This window comes from Bufo gargarizans, chromosome 1 (genome assembly GCF_014858855.1).
Source record: "Bufo gargarizans isolate SCDJY-AF-19 chromosome 1, ASM1485885v1, whole genome shotgun sequence".
NCBI lineage: Eukaryota > Metazoa > Chordata > Amphibia > Anura > Bufonidae > Bufo > Bufo gargarizans.
Window position 1 is genome coordinate 589,533,954 of NC_058080.1, and position 17,135 is coordinate 589,551,088.

Genomic DNA, 17,135 nt, shown 5'->3' on the forward strand with positions numbered 1-17,135 from the left:
CTGTTTCTCCCCACAACCATTAATCAGTGAGATCGGCTTTTTCACTCATCTCCATTTTCCAAAATACCAAAGAAAATATTAATGAACAGTTCTGTCTACAGCTAGCGGCAGCAGAGTTCATCCAGCGCGGGACCATCAGCTGGGAGTGGTGAGAATCCCGACCAGAGAGCTGCTTACCAAGAGATCAGGTAAATCATGGTCAACTTGTATCAGAATCCCTTACTCTAGATCAGGGGTGGCCAACCTGTTGTAAAACTACAACTCACACCATACCCTGCTGTAGGCAGTCCGGGCATGCTGGTAGTTGTAGTTTTGCAACAGCTGGAGAGCCGCAGGTTGGCCATCCCTGCTCTGGATCCACAACCATATTGCGTGCCTGTATCTCCAATAGTTTGAGCAATGACCCCCTTACACTGATCTGTCATCTCCTAGGAATCTCAGGCTGGTACCCAGTAATGGTCCCCGAAGACTCCACGCTTTCCGGCACAGCCGGAGTTTTGGACAATGTTGTAGGAGGCCTGGAGCTTTCTGTTAGCTTTGCTCACCATTCAGACAGAGAACGTGTCCTGGAGGTTGCTCGAGGCCTAGGATGGACAGAGGATGAGGACGGAGACGGCAATCACTCAGGTCATGATGAATTGGTCAACCTCTCGGTCACCGTTCCCAAGATCTGGCTTCCAGTGCGCTGCCTACTGATGGCCGGCCACAAGCACCTGCACAAGAGCACTCACTGCTACCTGAGGTACAAGCTGTACGATAAAGAAGCTGTCTGCTCGCCATTAACCAGGCCGATCTTATCCAAAGATGGCCAGCAGGCGACGGTTGTGTTCGAGCAGACGAGGACTGTGGAGCTGATGAAAGATCAGCCGCTCGTGTGGTACCTAAGGGAAGAGAAGCTAGAAATTCAGCTCTGGCGCTCCTATGGGAAGGACACCAGCGGGCCTAGACCTCAAGACACTGACCGTCTTCTTGGGTGTGCCTATGTGGACCTTGCTGCCCTGTCGGAAAACACCTCGCGCACCCTCTCTGTTAGCGGTAGGTGAATGTATTGGAATGTAAATGGAATCAGATGCAGGCACTTTTACAATGCAATGATCTTAAAGGGGTTCTCTGAGATTTGAAGCATCGAAGACCTATCTTTAGGATAAATCATCCATGTCAGATTGGGGTTGGTCCAACGCCAGACATTTCCACTGATTAGCTTTGTGGCACCTGAACGACACATCTCCGTCCACTGTGTAGTTGCCATATGTTCTGGTGCCGCACAGCTGATCGATGGGGGATGCTGGGAACCGACCCACACTGGCCTGATATTGATGACCTATCCTGAAGACATCGGAGGACCCCTTTAACCTTTGCTGAGAACAATGTAAAATACTAGAAGTAATAATACTTTACAGATCATCGCTTCCCGGATCCCCCTCTGGTCTCTGTACGTCTTTATCCCTTTAATACAGAACTGTTACACTAGTCACAGAAGCCAGGACCGGATTTGTGATCATTTGATCGCCTCTATAATACGCTGTAATTGTACTGCACAGAATTCTACCTGTTTATCACCGGCCAGCAGGCCCTGCAAACTGTAAACGTATTTTGGGGGTGCTAATTGTGGGAGGGGTATCCCTCTGTATAATCACATTGATACCACGGTCAGCACTGACCACAGCATCTAAAAGAGTTAAACAGTCAAGATCGCAGCTCACTCCGATCAGGACCATTAGCGCAGGTGAAGCTCCTCTGCCTGTGCTATCCCTGCAATATACTGTTACTGTGGCTCGCATTAAGTGAATAGCTCCTGCAACGTAGAAATGCACTGCAGGGCAGGAATGAGTTAGAGGCCGTCCAGCTCCCATCAAACCTTCATCTGTGCCCCTGACGGCTCCCGCCGCTTCCTTCCAGTGCTGAGGTTCTGGTCCTGCTCCTTCCCATCCCCGGCGTATAACCTTCCAGACTGGGTCACATGTGCCGCTGGGACCAATCACCCAGCAGTGAAGTGCTGCTAGAAGACTTAGTGATTGGCTGCAGCCGTGAACATGGGGTCGCCCGTAAGTTCACACGCCTGGGACCAGACCCTCGGAGGGGCAGGGAGCCTGTGAGCATACAGCGCTGTCCGGAGTATGGATAAAATGGTCATAGAAGATGGACAACCCCCAATAAGGGCCCTCTGTGTTCCAGTGATGATGGAGGGGCCACAGATCACAGCTGATGACCAGTCAGTGCTTTTCCAAATACAGAAGGCCACGTGGGTGTGAAATTTTTGAAGCTGAAATTTTAATATTTTTTTGGGTTGCTGATTCTTCTGTCTTTTCTTTCAGGCGTATATCCCCTATTTAAGCACAAGGTGGCCAACCTGTGGGGGGCAGCACTGAGAGTTCACCTGTGCTTGAGCTCTGCATATCACCCGTCTATAGCCAGATGCCCAAATTCTCCAGAGGAGGAGAGCCTTAGTGAGGACTACGAGGCACAAGATGTCTCCGAGGATTATTCCGAAGGAAAACACGAAGATCCCATTCAGTCTAGCAAAGCGCAAATTGATAAATCCTCGCAGAGTCCCGGCAGCGAGGCCACATCCACGGAGCTGGAAAACACATTTGCTGTGAATATAGTGGTGGAGCGGGCCATGCATCTCAGCCTAAAAGGTATCTGACCATGTGAATGCCATGAAAGTAGCAGAGAAGACTAATGTACTAATGAGTGTGTGATTCCAGGCAGCCCCCTGACGGAGAGGGCCGTGCCCGTGCCCAGCTGCTCGGTGTCTTTCCCTGTTGCTGGTACGGCAACCCCTGTAACCACCCCAATAGTAGACAGCACGGACTCCCCAACCTGGAACTTCCAACTCCAAACAAGGCAGGTCCCAAATGAACAGTTCTGCAACTTTGTAATGTACTTTGTGTCTCAATTCTGTACTGTATTCAATCCTTCTGTTTGCTGTCAGTGAACGGGGACTCTGTATTACAGCCAGAAAACCGTTTTCAGCCCCACTGATTTAAAGAGAATGTGTCGCCAGTTTTATGCCCCTGTCTGAGGGCTGCTGGGTCACTTACTTGATTTGAGCCGTTTTAATAAAGTTTGTACTGAACAGCTCCTGCGCAAGCCGAGCACCGGAGCTGTTCAATAGACGGCGCGCATTGGGAACTCCCAGCAGCCCCCACCCCACTGCTGGTCAGAAGATGTCAATCAGCGGCAGGGGGAGCCAGGGGCTCACAAATAGAGGACTCCCTGATGCATGCTGTGGATTGAGCAGACATTTTAGCAAAACAGCTGGGTCAGTCCCAAGTAGGAGGCAGCTTGGGTGTCACCGTCAGATAGGTGTCACCGGTTTATACCGCCCTCACATAGGGGGTAGCATAGGTGTCGCCCTCAGACAGGCGTCACCAGTTTATACCGCCCTCACATAGGGGGTAGCATAGGTGTCACCCTCAGAAAGGTGTCATCGGTTTATGCCGCCCTCACAAGAGTGTTTTATCTTCATCCAGATCAACTTTGCAGGATAACAGGCTGAACTAGATGGACGTCTGTCTTTTTTTTCAGCCCTTACAAATGTTACCGTGTATGAGATGTATTTTCCATTGTAGAAATTTCTGTAACAAATCTGCTACTTGTGAACGAGTGTCTAGAATGTGGAGCTGTGGATTGTGCACATTTCTTATGTTACTCTTTGTGTCTGTAGATTGAGCGAAGAACTTCTCCTGGACCCTCGGCAAACCTTAGTGTTCAAGGTGTGGCACAAAGCAGGTAAGTCGTTCATTAGTTTCGTGAAAGCCGCAGAGGGAGATGTCCTCACACAATAATGCATGTATCCTAAGCTCTGTAGTCAGGTGCAGGCACCCACATTAATAACTATGGTTGTAGTGCACCATGCGCTATAAGGGTCCATTCACACGTCCGTAGAATGGGTCCGGATCCGTTCCACAACCAATCCAGACCCATTCATTCTCTATGGGGCCGGAAGAGATGCGGACAGCACACAGTGTGCTGTCCGCATCTGCATTTCCGGAGCGCGGCCCCGATCTTCCTGTCTGCGGCTCCTGAAAAACATAGAACATGTCCTATTCTTCTCCGCAATTGCAGACAAGAATAGGCAGTTCTACGGGGGTGCCGGCCGGGTGTATTGCGGATCTGAATGTAAAAACACAAAATGCAATCGCACACTGCAACCAGCACTCTGCCCTGCCTTTATGCTGGATGTTGAATAAGGCATTGGTGTACATTTTGGCCAAAGCGTAATAAGCCACTCACCGAGTCAAGGTTGCCTTCATGAGTGGTCCCTAACACTAGTTCCTACCTTTTATGGGCCATGACAGCCACTCCAGTCCAGGGAGCGCAGGTATTGCGGATCTGCATTGCACTACGGACGTGAGAATGGACCCTTAATGTACGATGCATGATGCTGAGCTTTAAAGACTATGGACCCCTCCAGGGGCATTTGTTTTATGATTGCATTTTACTAATTTTTAAGGGGCTAAAATTTATTTCTTCAGTTGGTCTTTATTAAAGAGGACCTTTCACTACTGTACAAACTAAAAACTAACTAGATCAGTGGGCAGAGCGGCGCCCAGGGGTCCCCCTGCACTTACTAGTATACCTGGGCGCCGCTCCGTTCGCCTGGTATAGGCTCCGGTGTCTGCGCTCCCTCTGACTGATTTTTTTGTAGGAGGCGTGTCCCTTGCTGCAGCCTGGCCAATCGCAGCGCACAGCTCATAGCCTGGCTATGAGCTGTTCGCTGCGATTGGCCAGTGCTGCAGCAAGGGACACGCTTCCTACAAAAAAATCAGTCAGAGGGAGCGCAGACACCGGAGCCTATACCAGGCGAACGGAGCGGCGCCCAGGCATACTAGTAAGTGCAGGGGGACCCCTGGGCGCCGCTCTGCCCACTGATCTAGTTAGTTTTTAGTTTGTACAGTAGTGAAAGGTCCTCTTTAAGTGTTTAGTTCTTTCTGGGATACAGGGGTTAAACACTAGTTGTTAGCCGTTAGTCTGTTTTCATGTGTAGCTGTTGTCTCTGATACCCTGACCTCATAAATACATATATTTAAAGGATAACTGTCATATTTTCACTCAGAATTCAGTTTTTCATATATGTTGTTGCTGCTGTGGTGATAATCCATATTAATCACTAATTATTGTGTTCACATACCACGTGATTAATAAGATTCCGTCCACAGCAACCGCTCCTCGCAAGACGTCTTTCTGGCTATCTTCTCAAGATGGCCGCCGATGCCCTTACCCTGAGGCTAAGACCTCCCTCCCTAATTACCCAGAATTCATTCGGCTCATCTCGGGAACTGCGCAGCCTCGCCCCTTCTCCAGACTTAAACACGCCCTCTTCCTCCTGAGTAGTTGATCGCGAATATTCTAATCGCTAATTTTTATCGCGAATATCGGCACTATCCTGGTCCCCGACGGGCGCGTGCGCATGCGCATTGTTCGGGACTGCCCACTACTACGCCCTCCGTCTTCTGTGTATAGAAGATGGGAGACGGAGGACACCTAGCGCTGTTTTAGCCTGGGGGGGGGGAGGAAAGAACAGGCTGCGATTACTAGGTAATTCAATACCTATAGAAGAGTATTAACTAGTTCAGTGTTTCCCAACCAGTGTGCCTCCAGCTGTTGCAAAACTACAACTCCCAGCATGCCTGGACAGCCTTTGGCTGTGCAGGCATGCTGGGAGTTGTAGTTTTGCAACAGCTGGAAGCACACTGGTTGGGAAACACTGAACCAGGGAACCAAGGTGAACTTAGTCAGACCAATTACATTTAAAAAAATCTGACCGTTACCCTTTAAGTCATATTCTTATTAATTTGATAGGAATCGAGCTATAATAAGTGGTTATGAGGTCAGGAGATCAGAGATAAGAAATTTTTTCGCGCAATTTTTTATAATGATAGTCTATGGTGTCACGTGGAGGCGCGACAGTCGCAGAAAAATCCATCTCGAACTGATTTTTCAGTGACGGTTGCATCGCAGCATGTCGCAGTGCGACACCATAGACTATCATTATAAAAATTTCGCGCGACATTGGCGAGACAAATGTTGGCGTGTAGACCCAGCCCTGAGGGGTGCAAGCTAAACTACCGCTTACTGAGCGGAGCTCAGACGACCTGGAAACCCCAAGGAGTTATAAAGCGGTCTCTGACTTGTTACAGATGTGGAACGAGTCCTGGGCTTCGCCTCGGTGGACCTCTCCCCTTTACTTACTGGCTTTCAGTCCGTGTGCGGGTGGTATAATATCGGAGACTTCACTGGTCAGTGCCAGGGTCAGATCAAAGTGTCTGTTACTCCTCTGGAAAACATCTCGCACCTGAAGGAGCAGAAACGGCTAAGGAATGAGGCCTCTCCAAGACAGTCCGAGGTGGGTGACTTTTCCTTTGATAACGCAGCCTTTGGAGCTGCAGATTTGGAGCTCCGTGTTCAGCAGATCTGACCGTTATACAGATTGATTAGGAAATTCGTAGGCAAAAACTGTTGGACCTAAAAATTCAGGTTTTTTTTTCCCTCCAGGTCCTATTGCCTCCGTCTTCTCTGTGCCCTCCCGGTGCTGCTTTGTTAGGGTCGTTCACCACTTCCCCTCTTCCCCAAAGAGCAGACCTCGCCCACGTGCCTCCTGGAGCCAGTAACAGGTAAGACTGCTTTACCATGATATATAGTATCACATATCCCGTCTCCACACCTGACACTAAACATCAGAAGGGGTCATGTTGTCATTCGCCTGTTTCAGTAGTGCAGCCTATAACCTAATGGCTCTCACAATTGTGTCCATGCTGTCCCAGGGTATGCTGCAGGAGCCATGCTTATGACTTCATTTTCTCTCACTTAGAGAGACTATATTCCCAACCACACGACACGAGGAACGTACGGAGACTATACGTCGCTTCCAAGAGCCGGTCCAGCAGGCGGAGCAGAACACTTGGAGCGCGGAGCACATGGATGCTCTGTCACAGTCCTCGCGCGCCCCTCTACTGTCTGCACTCAGGTGAGGATTGGATGTGTGGGGATAACTTCCTCTGCTTTGTACATCAGGGTCCTAAAGTCTTGGAGTTAAAGGAGTTGTTCCTATTACAACAACTTATCCGCTATCCACATTCAGTCCGTCAAAAACCTTGATCTCTTTGCTATTCAGTGAATGGAAGCCTTTAAAGGGGTTTTCCAGTAAAATTAATTTTTTAACTAGTTCCCACATTATGGTCCCTGCAACAGAATATTCATACTTACCTGCTCCACGCAGCTTAGGTCCTCTGTGCTGTCTCCGTCATCCGGTCCCTGCATGGCGACATGCACGGCTGCAGCCAATGACTGGATTCAGCGGTGATGTGGTCACAAGCAGCATGTCACCTTTGAAGCCAGTCATTGGCTGGAGCGGTGCATGCTACCATGCCCATAGCCAGATGGATATAAACAGCGCGGGGACGGAAGATGGAGAAAGCGGAGGCAGCGCGGACCACCAGAGCGTCATGGGGCAGGGAGGTATGAAACCAATCAGGATGTAAATAAGCCTATTTCCATTCACCAGCAGCAAGCAGATATCTTGAAAACAGGCAAAACCTTAATTAGTTCTGATTAAATAAGTAATGTCCGTCTGTTTGCAGGCGGAATCTCGGCGAACTTGATGATATCCAGAAGTATTTCAACCAGAAGTTGTACCGCAGTCTGTCCAACACAGAACCAGCGGAAGGAACGTCGCTGCAGAATGTGGAGCCAAAACCCCCAAGCTCTGAAGATACCGAAACTCGTCTGCTGCTGACAAAATCCAGTCTGTTAGTGTCCCAAGTCAGCGACCTCCTCAGCGGTAAAAACATTGATCTTTTTAGGTTATGAATGTAATGCCAGAACATTAGTAAATACTGACACACTTAAACAGGTATAGCAGGATAGGTTGAATGGGAGATATAAAGGGGTTGTACCAAGATAGAAACTTATAACCCTATCCATATAGTAGGACAGTGATGGCTAATCCTCCGACACTCCAGCTGTGGTGAAACTACAACACCCAGCATGCGCCATTCATTTCTCTGGAATTCTGAGAACAGCGAAACAAGTGAGCATCTTGGGAGTTGTAGTTTTACCATAGCCGGAGTGCTGGAGGTCAGCCATCACAGCAGTAGGAGATAAGTATCTGACCAGTGGGGGTCCCAGTAGTCGGACCACCGCTGATCAAGAGAAAGGGGGTCCTGTGCCCAGTATGAAAGGGGTGGCAGACGAGCCTTCCTGCTGCCACTCCTTTCATTCGGGTCCAGCACTTGGGTATCTCTGGCAGTCCCATAGAGCAGCAGCACGAGTTCCCGCAGTCGGACCCCCACCGCTCAGTGACTTATTTCCTATCCTGTGGTTATAGGAGAAGTTTGCTATTTTAGCACAATCGCTTTAATGCTCTATGACCCCGCGGCTTCATATGCCTCTCAGGCTCTTGGAGAAGCTATCTGACAACCCATGACAACAGTAGTTAGTGACTCTGTAGTAGTTGTCGCTCTGCCTGTGTTAGCCATGTAGGAGCCCAGCATTTAAGGGGTGAATGTTCTGTGATCCATGCTCAGCGTGATCATTATCCTGATCCGCCATTTTTTTTCTCCAGGTCTGCAGGAACGACATGTCTTTCGAGAACCACCTACCATCAGCCGGAGCGATGCTACAAGTCGCACAGAGTGCGTGGACACCAGAGCTCAGGAGCCTTCTCCTGCCCCTTGTGCCGAGAGCAACCAGATCATGGATCACCAGGAGCAGTCAGATGATGAGAGTGATCACCCTAGAGCAGACACTCCGCCATTCTCTGCAGCCGGATCCCCCACTCGTAGAGAGAATGACTTGGAGGACTTTTTTCATCCTCCGCTGAGAGAAGATGATTTCCACGCCAGCAGCGATGAGGAGTATGAAGAAAATGTCATCGAGCCAAGGACTCTTAATGAAATCTCCACCCTGACAGATAGGACCAGCCCCTGGTCCAGCATGGTCTCAGACACTGAGCCGGACTTCCTAGAACACAAGCCAAGAAAAGATGAGACTTCTCCGGCCGACAGCCAGACCGGGGAAGATCCCACCGAGAACCGTCATCTGCTCTCCCAGGTTCTTTTTAAGGTTGATCAGTCCAATACCCTGACCTCAGATGGATCCAGTGAATCCCAGAGTCCAGACAAGGACCTCCGAGCCCCAAGCTGTGCTCAGAACGACATTGAGGCACAAGACGAGGACACCGGGCAAGGTTTACCAGCATTCAGCGCGCTGCACAATCCTCACCTCCAACCACTGCGAGGGGGAAGAATCTGGAGAGGCACAGGAAACCTCCGCTGAGCTGGAGGCTGATGACCCTCATCTGCATCACGAGGAATCTGAGGACGAGACGAGATCGCAAGGTGACTCTACTCACCCGGACATGTCAGAAGAGGAAGCGACCGACCCGGTAGAGGGTACAAGCGGGCATTTACTGTATCCTTATCTGTATGAATAGATGCCAAGGTCCTCTGCTGTGGGTGGCACAGACAATCTGGAGACCTGTCTGACAGTCAGGTTGCTAGGGATTCACTGCCACAGTCTTTTCTAGAAGGTAAAGCAGAAACTCCTTAGCAACCAGTCTGTCAGATTACTCAGCGCTTTAAAGGGGTTCTCCGGGGCGCTCCCTAAACTTAGTTTTTCAGCTGACCTAAGGAAGAAAGGGTTTCAGTAGTACTTAACGCTTCCGACATGCGATCTCAGCTGTGATCACCTGACTGGATGTGGGCTCTTCCACTGTGTAGCTGCATGTAGAGCCCACAGCCGGTCAGGGAGTCACATGATCACAGCCGAGATTGCGGACTCGCCGGCACATCGGAAGGGTTAAGTACTGCGGAAACTCTCTTCCTTCCTCAGGATAGCTGAAAAACCCGGAGAACCCATTTTAAGGAAATTTTCTGACATCATGGATATCAAAGCTTTCAGCAATTTTCTAGGAGATGTCACCATTTTCAAGATCTCTGATTGCTGACCATGAACGTAAACCTTCTAATTTACATCCAGAAGCGGTAAAAACCTGTACAGATCTAATTCTCATGATTGTATCTGCTGGGGGTTATCCTCTTTGCTGTCCTGATACTTCGCTGCTTTGTATCAGCCGGAAATCCACACTGTTTTAAGTTCGATGTGGATTGTCTTGACCAGATACAGTTGTAGCAAACCCTCAGCTGTGAGAAGCATAAGGACTGTACCGGGTCTGTGTGAGGTAAACAGCCTGGACTTCAGAATGATATCTTTTATCTGAACTAATACATTGTAACAAACTATCAGCACAGGAGGGAGGTATGCGCAGCCGATATGTTCAGCTCACAGATGTAACGGTACATTACCCTACTTTGTGAGATTTCCCTACCTCGTAACTTCCGGTCGCTCCGGAAATGACGTAAGGAGGCGTGCCGGAGTTGTGCCGATCTGCGCATGCGCAAAACGGCGGTTTAGGGAAATCTCACAGCGGAGTTCAGCTGGACACCGGGACACTGCGCATGCGCCGGAGAGCCTCACCAGCCTTAGGGTAGGGAAAGATTACGGCCCAGTGCGCAAGCACTGCTAACTACAGAACATCCATCCGATCTCCGCGCCTGCGCAGTGTGGGGGTAGGGAGATCTGATGGCCATTTTTTCTGTTAAATAAATATATATATATATTTAACAGAAAAAATGGCCATCAGATCTCCTTACCCCCACACTGCGCAGGCGCGGAGATCGGATGGATGTTCTGTTACACCGGCATGTGACTTCTGTAGCTGCAATCGCCATGCACTGATCTTCTCCTTAACGTTCTCCTGCTCCAGCTCGGATCCGGTGCTTCTCCCAAACTTCTTCCTTCCCCCGGAGCACTTGGAGGCCTCCATGAGGTTCTTGAGCCTTTCTCCCGCGCTCCCCTCCGCTCAGAAGGTGCGTGTCATTTCATCTGTCACTAATTATTTTTTTAAATCCTCATTATTGAAGCAGATGCTCCGGGACATATCACTACACTGCATGGAGACCACATAGACATATGATGCCCCATGGAACTGACTCTTCTGCAGTGTGATGTGTGACCACTAGGTGGCGTCTGTGTTATTTGCACTGTTATAGTATCCTCACATCCAGAGCGTCTCACCTTCTGCTCCAGCGTCACCTACTGTATATCGGTGCCCGCATTACCCCCAGCAGTGCCAACCAGGTACCCCCTTCCTATGCACATTATAACCCCAGCAGTGCCAACCAGGTACCACCTTCCTACGCACATTATAACCCCAGAAGTCCTGTACACATTATAGCCCCAGCAGTGCCAACCAGGTAACCCCTTCCTATGCACATTATAGCCCCAGCAGTGCCAACCAGGTAACCCCTTCCTATGCACATTATAGCCCCAGCAGTGCCAACCAGGTACCCCCTTCTTATGCACATTATAACCCCAGCAGTGCCAACCAGGTACCCCCTTCTTATGCACATTATAACCCCAGCAGTGCCAACCAGGTACCACCTTCCTGTACACATTATAGCCCCAAATATACAGATACCAGCTTCCTACGCACATTATAACCCCCAGCAGTGCCAACCAGGTACCACCTTCCTATAGACATTATAACCCTTGGCAGTGCCAATACCATATTGCAGGCATGGCCAACCTGTGGCTCTCCAGCTGTTGTAAAACTACAACTCCCACCATGCCCTGCTGTAGACTGATAGCTGTAGGCAGTCTGGGCATGTTGGGAGTTGTAGTTTTGCAACAGCTGGAGAGCCTCAGGATGGCCATCCCTGCCATATTGCAACACAAAATACCACCCCAACAGTACCCCGGAGCACAAAGTACCTCCCAGCAGTGCCAGTCACATTACCAGTAAGCACGGGCATATTACCCCCGTCTTCCACACCTTTCTGCTCTCTGTCTGGAGGTCCGGCCTCTGCACTTAGGACATTCATCATCTGTAATATCAACAGTCAGAATCTCCATAACATGTCTCTAGTCATATCCAAAGCTGCATTCTCTCTGCCGTTAGATGCCCCACCCCAACAACTTGGCTGAAGTTTTCACAATTTTGGTGGACTGCAGCGTTGTATAGTGACTGATCTACATGTGCAATAATGCCCCACAGAGGAGCAGATGCAGCTCTGTATGTGACTAGAGTAGAAGACTCGGCAGTGCAGCTCTGGATGTGACTAGAATAAAAGACAGTGCTACCTCTCTGGATGTGACTAGAGTAAAAGACAGTGCTACCTCTCTGGATGTGACTAGAGTAAAAGACAGTGCTACAGCTTTGGATGTGACTGGACTAGAAGACAGTGCTACCTCTCTGGATGTGACTAGAGTAAAAGACAGTGCTACCTCTCTGGATGTGACTAGAGTAAAAGACAGTGCTACCTCTCTGGATGTGACTAGAGTAAAAGACAGTGCTACAGCTTTGGATGTGACTGGACTAGAAGACACAGATGGAGCTCTGAATGTGACTGAGTAGTAGACACAATGATGCAGCTCTGCATGTGATTGAAGTAGAAGATACGGTGATGTGGATGTGACTGGAGTAGAAGACAGTGATGCAGCTTTGCATGTGACTGGAGTAGAGACACAATATTGCAGCTCTGGATGTGATTGGAGTAGTAGACATAAATGTACCTGCAGACATTGCAGAATATGTGCAGTTATTCCGTGCGGAGAAGCTGCAGCATATTACAGTACCAGAGATGACACAAGTCTCATCTACACATTGTGGACTCTTGCGTTACAGTTTTAAAATATTCCGGCACGTCAATCATGTCTGAAATTTCATCTGCCGACTTCACTCTTTTCACTGGAAGTCTGAGACCTGCGGCAAAACTGCATCTAACCTGCAACAAAAACCTGTGTTAGAATTGCGGATGGTGCAGATATGCTGCAGAAAGGCACAGAAATCCACACAGAACTCCGTGCCGATCTTATGTGCGCTCACCCGCACCCGCCTGGCCTAAAAGATAAGAAGAGCAATGGAGGTTTTATACGTGTAGAATAATGTTCAATAAAAAGCGCGGAGGCAGGCGAGCCTAGCCGTCGCGGAGGCAGGCGAGCCTAGCCGTCGCGGAGGCACCGCCCTGCGTCCTCCGAATCTCCTCCTTGCTGGCTGACGTCACAGAGCTGGAGCGCCGAAATCTTGCGATGCGCGAGCTAGCGCGTGCGCAGTGTCTGCATCATGTTCATTCCACAGGGAACGAACTACGCATGCGCATCGCGAGATTTCGGCGCTCCAGCTCTGTGACGTCAGCCAGCAAGGAGGAGATTCGGAGGACGCGGGGCGGTGCTGGGCTCCTTTCCGCTTGACTCATCTCCGGACACATATGAGGTTCATTTGCATATGGATCAAAACGTTTTTTTAACACAATAAAAGCGCAGAGAGCTCTGGGGACTGGGTCTTGCGGATGTGCTAGCGGCCACCTAGCAGCCCATGTCCCCAGCTCTATGGCCAAAATCCTGGTGACAGGTTCCCTTTTAAAGCTGAGCGCTGTGATTGGCCAGCGCTACAGCATGGGAGAATGAGCCGCCGGCAGGTTCCCCTGGGTGGAGCCTAACTGTAAAGATACCGGAGGCTATAACCGGAGAACGGAGCGGCGCCCAGGTATACCAGTAAGTGCAGGGGGGTCCCTGGGCGCCGCTCTACATGCCTGTATGGTTACTTTAGAAGTTTAATTCTGATGAAAGGTCCTCTTTAAGTTTTCCCTAGAAATATGCAGTTCTCCGTGGCAGCCACTAGAAGGCACCGTCGTCTTTCTTTTTGCGCTTTTTTTTTTTTTTTTTCTTGGACCTATAAGACCAGAGCAAAATCGGAAAATCAATTGAATTTAAAAGAAAATGGAATAATTCAGATTTTGCACTGACTTTTCCAACAATTATCGGCGCACGCCATCTTTTCCGTCAGCTAGCAGAGGGACGGGCATTGAGGGGTCTCCACCAGCGCAACCATCTCAGTGCGGCCATTCTCTCCGACTGGCTGGTACAGGAATACTGATGGTTTCCAGAGGAGAGTATGTGGGTATAAGAGTCGTCCTTCATAATCCACATCGTCATCGCCTGTGGTGGCTTCCCTATAGATGGGGTGGGTTAATGCTAGTAACCTGGAGGCAGGTTGATACATTGTAGCAAACCCTGCCACGATGAGCAGGAACTCGGTCACACAGTGTCCACCCTCATACATTTTACCTGCACTGATACATTGTAACAAACTGCAGAGGGGAGAGAGATCTGTGCTGCTGATCACTGAGCATTATCTGGACTGGATACAATTGTAACAGACCCTCAGCTGTGAGAATTTATGTGGTCAGGACTGGGTTTTGGTCTGGGAGTGTTCTTTTTTTTACTGACAGCGAGCAGAGATTTTAAGGTGAGAATGGGGCCGCGAATATTGCGGGATACACACGGCCGGTATCCATAATTCGTGCAGACGACAAATACATGAAACCTCAGAGCCGCGGTCGGTGCTAGGAATATAGGTCTGAATACGAGGTGCGACCTCTCGGGGGAGGGGGGGGGGGGGGGTGTCAGTGACGCCCCCAGCAGGTGCCAGGGCCGCTCCAGCAGCGGGCAGGTTCCCAGGCCAGGAATGCAGTAAACACGTCTGTGGTATGGAAAGAGCGCGTCGTCCCCCGCAGGTCACGGAGCTGAGAATGTTCCTGCAGTGTCACAAACATGTTTTCTTCTCCATCTTTTTGTTTCCAACAACCGGTTTTACTTGGAGATGGCAAACAAAAGGAGGGCTGCGCCCGTATAGGGGTTAACGCTCTACAGACTCAGCACTAGACCCCCAGGGAGTTCTGTTCACTCAACAATCCAAGATCGATGAGGACCTGCTCAGCCAGAGCCTCCGGGTTCATTAATAAAATGCCAGAAGGACAGTGAAGACTGACACTTTCCTGGGGAGAAAGACGAAGAGCGGATGTTTCCATATCTACTCATGTGAATATATATATGCACCATTCAGGGTCTGCATGAAGCTGGGCTGTAATCTTCCTCGTGGTGGGGAACAGACCAGAAAGGTCCTGTATTATGTCATCCAGCGGGTGCAGCGTCTTACCGATGACATCACGGGGCCCTGAGGACACTGTGTACAGAGTTCAGAGCCTGATGATCATCAGCCGGTTCTGTCCGGCCGCCAGAGCCAAATCAGCTGCTTCCGAAATTAGCTGCAAATTTGGCCTTGAGAGCTGATAGGAGGAACCGCAGCTGCCGGCCCCCGCACCACCGCCCCCCCCCGGCCCTGTGTGGGAACTTGCTGTCTGCGGCAGACACTGGGAGCACAGGATAATGACACTGACACTTGGGGTGCAGGATAATGACGCTGACACTTGGGGTGCAGGATAATGACGCTGACACTTGGGGTGCAGGATAATGACACTGACACTTGGGGTACAGGACAATGACACTGACACTTGGGGTACAGGACGATGATAGTGATACTCGGGGTGCAGGATGATGACGCTGACACTCGGGGTGCAGGATGATGACGCTGACACTCGGGGTGCAGGATGATGACGCTGACACTCGGGGTGCAGGATGATGACGCTGACACTCGGGGTGCAGGATGGTGACGCTGACACTCGGGGTGCAGGATGGTGACGCTGACACTCGGGGTGCAGGATGGTGACGCTGACACTCGGGGTGCAGGATGGTGACGCTGACACTCGGGGTGCAGGATGGTGACGCTGACACTCGGGGTGCAGGATGGTGACGCTGACACTCGGGGTGCAGGATGGTGACGCTGACACTCGGGGTGCAGGATGGTGACGCTGACACTCGGGGTGCAGGATGGTGACGCTGACACTCGGGGTACAGGATGGTGACGCTGACACTCGGGGTACAGGATAGTGACGCTGACACTCGGGGTACAGGGTAATGACACTGACACTCGGGGTACAGGGTAATGACACTGACACTCGGGGTACCTGACACTGACACACGGGGTACAGGACGATGACACTGATATTTGGGCGCCTGTGTAGGGAAGGGTAGATATCTTAAGTGGGCGGAGCCTGACACATTTACCTGCGTAGGAGAATAGTTGTCATGGAGATGAGAGCCTCAGGCGGCTGCAGTGTAGACTGTACTGTAACGGAGAACACAGGGTGGCGTCTGGCGGTCGCTCCCCGCCCCTGTTTGTGTCTCCTGTCTGTACCCGCTCCGGTCATCAGGATCTCACTGACCTTTCTTTTCCAGGATGGAGATGACACCGCGGTCTCTAGAGGGATCCCTTTCCGGCGTCGCCCCCGGCAGCTCCCCAGGATGTCAAGTGGTGAACTACCGGAGGCCGAGGTCAACCGCATCGCAAGGATTTTTGCAGCGCAGTTTTCCAATAAAAAGTGAGGGCGATATCTACAGCCTGGTCTCCGACCCTCCACATCCGAGAGGGGTTGGGTGTGCTGTCACTTGTAGTTCTGCAGCAGCCACGCACATATGATGTAGACCTTGCGGGTGAGGATAACCCATGTCCATAAATTGCACAGATGCTTCAAGTGAAACACCGCCTCCCCAATCACTGGAGGCCTGAATCTGTAAACAGGAGTGGTGTATTATACTCCAGAGCTGCATTCATAATTCTGCTACTTGTTATTGGAAATTAAGTTGAGTTCCTGTAATGCATGGGGGGGATACGGTTAGATGGCTACTGTGCCTGAGGTTGTCAATGCACTTCAGAGCTAATTCTGTGCAGATACCGGACAAGCAGGAAATATTTGGAGATTTCAGCTCTGAGGCCTTCAGGATAGTGAATGCAGCTCTGGAGTATAATACAGTCTTTATCATGTGACTGAAAGAGCACTACTCCTCCTCCTCGCCTGCTGTGTAGCGGCGGTGATGCCGCCCCGCGCTCATCGGCGCCCCCTCCGGTACACTGTGTGATATTGTGTATATATAATATACAGTTGTGTATTATAACTATTTATGGCGTTTCTTTTATAGATAAATTATTTCTGCATGGATTTATCATGTCTAATTTATTCATTGTCAATAAAGTTTGGAATAAAACTTTGTATATAACGGTGATCGCCCGCGTCCTGAGGGGTCAAATAATACGGAAGGTCCAATAATCCGGCTCCGGAACGCCCTGTGGCCATTGTGTGTACATTGCGCTCACTGAGCTCTGCTGCATGTGCCGATCACAGCACAAGACCATCACTTTGTATATTATACATTCACCCCTCGTATCCTTC

At 50.2% G+C, this 17,135-nt stretch overlaps 1 protein-coding gene across 1 annotated transcript in view; it reads left to right on the forward strand.

Annotated features, from left to right (window-relative positions):
- Window positions 1-16,918, forward strand: part of C2CD3 (C2 domain containing 3 centriole elongation regulator) — a 53,355-nt gene extending 36,437 nt beyond the window's left edge. Inside the window, 12 exon segments of the mRNA XM_044275831.1 lie at window positions 102-188; window positions 433-1,035; window positions 2,316-2,639; window positions 2,709-2,847; window positions 3,671-3,735; window positions 6,147-6,352; window positions 6,502-6,620; window positions 6,818-6,973; window positions 7,587-7,786; window positions 8,570-9,417; window positions 10,772-10,874; window positions 16,144-16,918. Of these exon segments, the coding sequence (XP_044131766.1) occupies window positions 102-188; window positions 433-1,035; window positions 2,316-2,639; window positions 2,709-2,847; window positions 3,671-3,735; window positions 6,147-6,352; window positions 6,502-6,620; window positions 6,818-6,973; window positions 7,587-7,786; window positions 8,570-9,282 (2,612 nt within the window). The 3' untranslated portion in view covers window positions 9,283-9,417; window positions 10,772-10,874; window positions 16,144-16,918.
- The last annotated feature ends 217 nt before the right edge of the window (window positions 16,919-17,135 follow it).